This window comes from Bison bison, unplaced genomic scaffold (genome assembly GCF_000754665.1).
Source record: "Bison bison bison isolate TAMUID 2011002044 unplaced genomic scaffold, Bison_UMD1.0 scf7180017864194, whole genome shotgun sequence".
NCBI classification, from domain to species: domain Eukaryota; kingdom Metazoa; phylum Chordata; class Mammalia; order Artiodactyla; family Bovidae; genus Bison; species Bison bison.
The window spans coordinates 1,809,385-1,819,037 of record NW_011494766.1 but is presented as its reverse complement, the minus strand read 5'-3'; the positions used below and the strand labels follow the sequence as shown (position 1 = coordinate 1,819,037).

Genomic DNA, 9,653 nt, shown 5'->3' with positions numbered 1-9,653 from the left:
TGGAGGGGTGGGCTTTGAGTGGCCCCAGCCTCCTCCTGGATGCTGGAGAAAGAAGTGGGTGAAGTGAAGGCCATGCCCGAGGAAGGGGCTGTAGTTGGGTACCTTCCAAACAGTTTGTGATATTTTTTTTTAGCAGTGGAATTCTCGTTCGAACAAACCTTTATGGTATTTAGGACAGAGAAAAAGGAAGCTGCTCCAGCTAAAGACGGGGTGAGAAGGCCAGAGGTTTCCCTCCCTCCAGGCCACGTGGCACTTGGGGAGTTCTGGGTCTCTGGGGAACACACCGATCCCGTTAACACAGAGTCTTCACATGAAACCACTTGGGAGCTCTGTGCAGTCTGTCTCGTGGCAGCTCCAAGGGTCTCCAAGGCCTGAGGAGGAACCTGGCAGCATGGGAAGCTGAGATGCTGGCCCCCTTCTACAGAGACAGGTGGCCTCTTGCTTACCCCTCCTTAGCCAGCCACATACTGGGGAGCTGACCACGGGCCGCAGAGATCAGCCAGGGTGTGGGGGCACAGTTGTCCTTCCAGCAAGACAGCTGGGAGCATGGCCTCCCTCCCTCCTTCCAGTCTCACCCCAAGTGGTCTGCAGGTAGCTACTGCCCCAGGCCCTTTTATCTGGCCCTCTCCTAACCTTAAAAGAGATGTGAGAAAACGAATGCCCCCTCCTCCCACTCCAGAAAACTTAACATAGAATTTCCTCAAACCCAAATTCTAGTTCTCAGCACAGTTAACTGGTAAGTGCCCCCACCCATCCACCCTACCGGCCTCACCATGCCCCAGTTTGCCTGTGGGGCTAATTATTTTTTTTTAATGTATTTATTTATTTGGCTGCATGAAGTCCTAGTTGCGGTGTGCAGGATCTTTGGTTGCAGCATATGGGATCTGATTCCCTGACTAGGGATCCAACCCAGGCCCCATGCATTGGGAGAATAGCGTCTTAACCACTGGACCACCAGGGAAGTATCAGAGATGGTACGTGGGCATATTTGTAAGGATGCAAATAAAAATTCAGGTGAATAACTTCATCCTGAACCTGTTATCTCCTTCACACACTAGGGATCCTAGTACCTATTCCATGGGCCTATACTGAGGATTAAATGGGATACTGCATGTCCAAGCCCATGTCACAGAGCTCAGTTTAGAAGTAGTTCTACACCAGAGAAAGGGCATGGCTCTGTCCTTTATAGAATGTGTCACCTCTGAGGAGGCTCAAATTTCTCCTGTCTTAGCTCCAGTTTTTTCACTTCTAATTAATACCTACCCCTCACAGTTGTTATAGGAAGTAGAGATAATTCACATAAAGTGTTTAATATATTGCCTGGCATAGGGGTAATACTCAAAATCTGGTAGTAACTGTGACAGTTATCACTACTTCTATTATTATGGCTGGCATTGCTATTATTTAAAGGGAAGAGCAATGGGGTTGAGTAGTTAAGCACATAGACTTTGGAGACAAATTGCCTAGCTTTAAATTTCAGTTCACCTCTGGAGCTGTGTGACTTTATGCAAGTTACTTAGCCTCTCTGTTTTTCTCTACCATATAAGGAAGATAATAATTAAACCTACCTCATGGAGTTGCCCTGATAATCAAGTTTTTGTGTAGGGAGTGATTTGAAGAGTGGGAAATAATAAGTGCTACAAAGTGTTTGCTGTTAGTAATAGCAGTATTGGTATTATTACTAGTGTTCACAACCAGACTCTGAAAGCCTTTCCTTTGGCTCTGATTAAGAAGAGCCACAAACCAACACAGTCACCATTCCAATAATGGTTTAGTGACTCGGAAGCTGTGTGACCGTCTGCAAGTTAACTCCCCTCTCTGATCCCGTTTTTACTTCTCTCTGAAATGTAAAGTATAATAGCAACGATAATGGTACTTCTCGGTTGTTAGGCTTCATTAATGAGCGATGACCCGTGGGAAGCTTCGAGCTTCTAGATAATTAGGCTCCTGTTCCAACGCCCTGCTTAAATCCAGCTCCGTACCCCACCCAGCCCTCCCTTCCCCCCGCGGGAGAGTGCTCGGATTCCCTCCTGCGGGGCCTGAGGGGGTTGCTGCCCAGCGCCCGCTGCCAGGCCCTATTCTGGGGGCCGAGCGAGCCCGTGGCCGTGCCAAGCTTCCCCGGGGATCAGGTTTCTGCTGACGCGGTGCCAGGCACGTCTGCTTCCAGGAACCGGCAGCCGCATTTAGCCGCGGGCCGCACATGAAAGGGCTGCAGTCGGAAACGTGACGTTGTGTCAACAGGCGAGGCAGGTCAGCGCTGGGTGAGACCATCCCGGCAGCCCGGAGGAGGCTCACGCCCTGTCTGAAGGCGGCCAGATCCCCAGTGTCCGCTCCCCGGCCCCAGAGACCGAGCTGCACCCCCTCACCCGCGCACACACCCCTGTTTCACAGAGGTCCTCTTTGTCCTGAAGGGGCCAAAGACTTGGAGTGCGAACCCCTTCTTCCGCATCTCTCTCCGAACCACTTGGAACCTGCTGGCACCGGCCTGGAAAGAAGGTCAAGGGCAAGCTAGAAGCAGAGAACAAGGCAGAGGGAGGGCTGCCCCTCTGAGGGGTGTCTGATAGACTCCAGCCAGGGGATTCTGGGTTGACGCTGTGTGGAACCCTCAAACCCTTTTTAGTTCAGGGTGCCGCAACCACTTCCCTCTGCCCCCACAGCTATTCCCTTGAGTCACCAACTGGGGAGGAGAGGGGGACAGGCAAAAAGATTCTGGCCTTGATTTCAACCCCCTGCTCCATCCCCAAGATAAACTTGATTTATTTAGGTTTTTACCCAAAATGTCTAGCCAGAAGAGCTTAGCAACTCACGGGGCAATTCACAGTTTAATAAGCAGGAGAACAGGAGCGCCAGTCCCTAAGTTGCTGGGAGAAAGAGGCCGGTGCAGAGTTTACTGTTTGCTTGCTACAGGATGTGTCAGACGGGGCTCAGAGTCCTTTTTTGGTGAATCAAAGACAGGAGTGAGGGGGGGAGATGCCAGACTGCCAGTTCATTGATCAGACCACCAGCTCATCTCCTGACTCCTCCCTAGACACATGCTGCCTGGGGACATCTCAAGCCAGGCAATGCTCGCTCGCCTCTGCTGGCTCATCAGCAGACAGGGAAGGTGACATTTGAAGCAAACAGACGCCAAGGGCAGGTGGCGTCTCTGCCTGGCTGAGAACTCCCTGGGGGCAGGTTCCCTGCATGGGCTCCAGACAGCCAGAGGGTTCTGGAAGATGCTTGGGGATCTGAAGTGTGGTGAGCTGGGCACTGGCCATCAGGAAACATCAGGACACCTCTGAGAGGGAGAAAGCGGCAGGCAGAAACACTCATCAACCTGGTCATTTCCCACTTCTTTTCCCATGGAATTTTTTCTTTTCTTTTTCCTAAGAGCACTTGACTAAGGAACACCAATATTCATTCACACACAAACACACCCAGTGAGAGGAAGTCCAGGAAGGATGTAGAAAATAATCATGGAATGTTGCCTTCAGCAGCAATAGGACAGGATATGGCAAATCCATTAGACCTTGCTAAACTTGAAAAAGTTAGACCTCCTTGGCAGAGGTGCTATCCCCAGCAGTAATTATTATTGCATAATAATCCATTAAATCTTCTTTCAATGTGCCTACCCCTCCAGCAAGCTCCCCAGACATTGAGGCCCATGATTTCAGACGCTTATTTTCTGTCAAGTTCTAAGGACCATGACAAAAGCAGACTAGGGGAAACATAAGCTTTTTGCTGAACTTTGGAAAGAGGTGTAGGGTGATTGTGAACATCTGGCAGGGGTTAGTTTAAGAAAACAATGAAACAAATATTTACCTACTAAATTGACTAAGCTTATTCTGTCTGAATGTGAGTTACAGGAAAAGCTGAATGAAATTACACCAAGGTTAACTAGTTGTTGCCTTCAGTCAAGAGGGGAGAGCAAGAGATAGCCGTATCACACACCCTTAAGAGTTATTTAAACATGCAGGAGACCATCTTTCTCTTCCACAGGAAAAGGATTATTTTATTAAGTATTTTAAAACAACTACTTAACATTGACTCATAGATAAAAATATTTACAATTTCACACCTTCAGGAAGGCTCCAAAATATAAACACTGTACCTCTCCCTAGAGAAAAAAAAAATTATTCTTCTCTTCAAAAACAGGAATACATTCATTTTTCTCACTTTTGTAGATCAAGTAATTATACAAATAAACATCTGAAACATTTTCCTTTTTAATATATTTATATAATATATATTTATAACAGTTTTACAAATAAAGGCAATGACTTTATACCAAAATAAAAACAGGAAAAGAAAAAGTTAAAACACAATCAGCGATTAAGCATAGTGCATTTCGAAAAGCTGGTGCAGGGCTAGCTGGACAAGTCAGAAAAGTACTCTGGACCAAAAATAAAACATCTTTTCAAGGAGACAGAATTCTTTTATCAGGAAGGACACTCCATGTGCTATTGGGCGAGGGGAATTAGCCTGCAGAAAGGGTCTTGCTGTGCCAAGGGCTGGTTAGGCTTTTAAGAAGCTAAGCTTGGTTAAAAGGAGTTTTAGGTTAGAGCTGATAACCGAGTCTGGCTTTGCTTGCTGAAATGCTTTTGTGCACTTCAGGGTGCTTGGCAAGCAGGTGCCTGCATCTCTCAGACCCTGGTTTGGTTCCCTGGACAGCGAGGCTTGTTTCCAGGTGAGACTAGAAGCAGGTGCCAGAGTCCCAGGGGATTCCTCCCTCCTCCCCTGGCAGCTAGGCTTGTACCAGGGGGCCCTTTTCAGTTCCTTAGAAAGCGAATCACTAGGAAAGCCTGAGTAGGGAACTACATTCTCTTTATTCATCTGAGGCAGGTGTGGGGAGCAGACCTGTGGAAACCTCCCCAAACCACTACCGTGCTATGCCAGTGTCTGCTACCTCACCACTTTGGAGAAAGTTCAGTCTGGCTGCCCTCTGCCCATACGGTGAGTCACGGCGACAACATAAGGGAGAAGGGTGGGGTCATCAGAACTGGCTGGGAACAGCACTCTGGAAAGCCCTCTTTTGAAAGTACCTTTTTCTCAAAGCCACAGACCCGGCTCCCAAAGTGGAGACTGACTCACAGATCAAGACTTTGCAGCTTTTAGAGATTCAGCTGCTTTGTATTAGAAGGGGCTACTCTCTGGGAGGGGAAAGGCCCAGAGGTCTGAGACAATCCCCCCTAAGTCTCCTGATGTCAGGCAATCCTTCACAAGTTCCCTACGCCCAAAGGAGCTTTAACGTCCCATACCAACACATAATGCATAGTCACGCACGCACACACACACACCACACACACACCTGAATCTTCTCTCCCTGCCTCAAATGATCTTGGCATACACACTGGAACAATCTCGCTGCACTCACAAACACATTTTTTGTTTTTTTGGAAGTAGGGAGGAAGGAAAGCAAAGCAGCAGGATCCCCTAAATAGTTTAGTCTTTGGTTTCTAAGTTTAAAGGGGGGATCTGCTTCAGAGCTTGGAGCAGGGCAGAAGAGTCGATGGCAGGATGGGTCGGCAGGGGAGAAGGGAGTCTCTGGGGCATGAGCAAGGGGGCCGAGATCTTGTCTGGGTTCATGAAGCTGCTGAGGGCTGCGGCAGAGGCATTGAGACCTTGGTATAACACTGGGACAGACGTGGGGTACCAGCACTTCTCCAGCATGGGCAAGTAGGCAGTTGCTGACGGTGGGATCAGGTAGAAGGGCAGGCAGAAGGGAGGCTGGTGCGGGTGTGGGCCCAGGAACGGGGAGCTGATCAGGTCAGTGCTAGTGAAAGGGCCTTCATCATCAGAGAGCTGCATTCTGCTCTTTTTCATGGGGGGTTCTTCGGATTCTTGCTTAATAGCACTGATCCTTTCTCCCATGGTGAACCTGCGTCCATGATCGCTTTTGAAGTATGGCTGCTCGACACGCAGCTCACTCTTCTCCGATTCTCCTCCGTAGCCGCTGTCTGAGTCCGTATCACTGCCACTCTGCTCGCCGCTCGAGTGGGCGAAAGTTCGCTGGATGACTGGCACACAGTTTTTGCCTGGGCCTTCGGAGCCTTTGGCCAGGGAGCTGGGTTTCTCCTTAAAGTCCATTGCTTTGGGGGCTGGGTCTGACGGCTTCCTGGAAGTACCGCCCTGTAGAAGCTCGGAGACCACACGGTGGAGGTGGGTGACAAGCTGGGAAGATTTCAGGTCCCGAGTATTCTCATGCTTGGCCAGGTACTGAAGCACCTCCCGGGCACATGTCTGGAAACCTGAGCAGAACATCTCTTGACCTGCTTCCACATTTCTCCCCGACAGATCACCTGGATCAACACAGATGCAAAGGAAGACATTTCAGAAGGCTCTGTGGTTCACATGGATACCTAGGTTCCAAAGATCCTGGGGCTTTCCTTTTTGTTAATAGCATTTGCTGATTGTATTTCTAACTCCAAAAGTAATATGATCAGGGGAAATTTGAATTACACCAAAAAGTATAAAGAATAAACTAAAAATCATCCATAATTCTACCTGTCAGAGATAAAATATGATTTGTAATGGCCATATAATATCATAGGCATAGACCACATTTAACAGACAGACGGTTCCCCCTCTTGTTGCATTTATAAGGAATTCTTGAGTTTTCATTATAAGTGACACAGCCATAATCATCCTAGTGTGCTCATAACCAGAGTCAATTTACAGAACATCGTCATCATCATAGCGAGATGGACAGTGACCAGCCAAAAACTGAGAATGAAGGAGCCATGTCACCTAAAGTACGCTTATTTTCAATGGCTTATACAAGCTGCAGTCATGCTGCTATATTTAAAGGCTACTTCTAGGTCTTTCTCATATAGTCTGTCCATGATCCCCAGGAAGTTAGGTATGATCATCTTTCTGTTTTCAATGAGGCAACTGGCAGAACAACTTGCTAGGTTTTTGTGATTCTCATTGTACTAGTTTGGAAAGGAGGGGAGAGAGGAATGAGGGAGTGGGTAGAGGAATTTCTCCCTCGTTTGTACAGGATTATTTGGAATGGGTGAGACCAGACGGTTAGATGACTGTGATTCTCTGGAAGTCCGTAGAAATGGGTGATGAAACTTCAGTGGTTTCGTTAGATTGTGTAATTCACCGAGATACCTAGTGGCTATTCAGGGAACCACATGAAATGCAGGAAAAACTACTGCTGTCATCCTGCCAGGTTCATACCACACACCGAGGGATAAGGAAGTGGAGAAACATTAAAACACTGGGGCATACCCATGATTTATTCTCCAGTGAAACAGGGCTAAGGAAAACAACTGTAAAACACCCACGATGCAAATTATAGGTGCCTTGGCATTTTCAAAGTGGGGGGGGGGACTCCCAGAACCCCAGAAACTCTTAAGCCAAAATGCCACAGAAATATTTCACCATTTGACTAATATGTATTCATGCCAGGTGGCACACAGCAGCATTCCAAATGAAAAGTCTGACCTTTTAGGAAAGATAAAACAGCATCTCCCCCAACTAACGTGCATAGGCAATTTGTTGCAGGAATGTTTCTTATACCAGATGTTGAGCTCACGGGCTCTCTATTTGTGCTAGAACTTTAAGGAGATGATAGCCAGACATGGTACTCACCAGCTTGCAGACCGCTCTGCAGGGCAATGATTTTCTGCTGTTGTTGATCAATTAGGTTTGTTAATGCTTTCACATGCTTCAAGGTAAGTTCAAGAACCACTGCTTTTTCCAAGTGACCCAAAGTCTGGAATAAAAAGAGCCTCGGTCAGCAGTGAGCTCAGAGAAGTTCCACCTCTGGGATACTAATTAGCCATGAGATTTGTCAGTCGCCTGGGCTACCCTCCATGGGGTCGCAGGAGTCGGACACTACTAAGCGACTAAACCACCACCACTGAATGTCTCTAAAGGGGGATAAAAAAACTGTTCTTGGTTGGCTAAATTAAGTTTTAAGTTTATAGATGATGTTTAAAAATACGTATATATGCATATATTTTTGATTAGAGGACAGCAAACAAGTGTCCCCCATCTTTGAAGGCATTTTCGAAGTAGCAGCTAGCTCAGGAGAAAGCTTTGACAGATAAATTTTTCCAGCAGCCGTTGCTGACCTTAACTCAGGGGAATCCGGAGATAACATTTCTCTGCAGTGGTGTCAACCCTAATAGAGACTTCTACTGTGTCTGGCAGCCAAAAGGCTTTCCCTAGTTTCTTTCCTGACACCCTGTCATAACTTCTAGCTCATCTACGCTTTTTTGTTGCTTCCTAAATACTAGTTTTTCTCCTAAATTCTACTTTTTTCTTCTTTCCCCAACCAAAGGCTGCCACGCTAGTAATCTATTGAGGATCGCCAAGAAAGGACAGGACGTAAAAAAAAAAAGGGACACATCAAAACAAGTCCTCTTATTTTAAAAAGGGATTCGGGGAAGGGGGTTAAAAAAAAAAAAGTGGGTTGCTGGATTTGCCCAATGTGGGAAAAGGAGAACCCTGAGAATCACCTTAAACTCTAGCAAAGGAAGGCCGGCTGGTGTTGGTGCCAAGCTGGACAAGTACAAATGATTCTTATCTCATTTGCACGAGGTTGCCAGAAAATTCTGAGACTGGAGAAGGGTACCCCCAAACAGAGCCAGCCACTAGCTAGGATCCAGCCATCTGGTCTGCAGTTCCTGGCAGAGCCTGCAGGCGGCGGGTGACCCTCGCCCGCCCTTTGGGCAGAGGAGCTGGTTTGGAGAGGGGCCAGCTTCTCACTTACTGTAAGTTTGAGATGTTCGGGGAGGAGATCCTTCAGCTGGGCGATGCACTCGTTAATCCGGTCACGTCTCTTTTTCTCGATGAGCCGGTGCGGCAGTTTGTAGGTCTCCTGCAAAGCGCACGGAGAGATGGTGGGCGCGGGAGGAAGGAGGTGAGAAGCGCTTCTCCTTCCCCACCCCGCGGCAGAGGAGTCCCGGCAGTGGAGCAGAGTCACACCCAGAACCCTATCTGCTCCTTCTTCTCCAAGCCACTCAGTAGAGACACAGGGCCCACACCTTGCATACCCCCCTCCAACCTTAAAGTGAGAAAACTTTTATTGGAAACTCAGCGCGTGCGAGGGCCTGGGGTCCACAGGGGCGCGGTGCTCTTACCTTGCTGTCCTCGCTCCGCTTTATTCCCCGCCTCGACTTGTACACTTGGTACATATGGGCAAAATCCATCCTGCAGGGAGAGGGACGAGAAAGGGTCATGACTTGCGCATCGGTTGCAGGAACCCTGACTGGCAAGAACCCCCGGATGCACCCAGAACTACTTTGAGTTGAAAGCCGCGCAGAAGGCAGGACTGGAGTTGAGGCTTGAAGGGGCCAGGGGTACCAACTTACCCTGATAGGTCTCCGGGCTCCAGTCCTGGCGCTTTGGGCAGGCAAGTGGGGGGCGGTTGCGCGCTGGGGATCCGCTCCATTGCGCTGCGAGCCGGGGCCACTCTGCGCTCCTGTCTGCAGTGGTGGAGCGTCGGGTGAGGACTGTCGTGGAGGAGGTTTCGGGGGTCTCTCCGCAGGGTTTCCTCTGAGTCAGAGCTCTCTGAAATCCGCTGGGCTGCGAAGAGCTGCGGCTTTGAGGTACTGCTTCAGTTGGGGGCGTGCATGGTGTACCCGCGGCCTCTGGCTCCGGCTCTGCGCACAGACTGGCGGTGTGTGCTCCCAGTGCCGTCTGCGCGGTGCGAGCCAAGT

The 9,653-nt window shown here is 48.8% G+C and overlaps 1 protein-coding gene across 1 annotated transcript; it reads right to left on the bottom strand.

Annotated features, from left to right (window-relative positions):
- Positions 1 to 3,964: 3,964 nt before the first annotated feature.
- BHLHE40 (basic helix-loop-helix family, member e40) lies at positions 3,965 to 9,647 on the bottom strand. Its single transcript, XM_010844130.1, has 5 exons — positions 9,306 to 9,647; positions 9,075 to 9,144; positions 8,705 to 8,812; positions 7,579 to 7,702; positions 3,965 to 6,278 (listed from the first exon to the last, which is right to left on the bottom strand). The coding sequence occupies exons 1-5, from the start codon at positions 9,383 to 9,385 to the stop codon at positions 5,422 to 5,424; spliced, it is 1,239 nt and encodes a 412-aa protein (XP_010842432.1). The 5' UTR covers positions 9,386 to 9,647; the 3' UTR covers positions 3,965 to 5,421.
- Between the last annotated feature and the right edge of the window lie 6 nt (positions 9,648 to 9,653).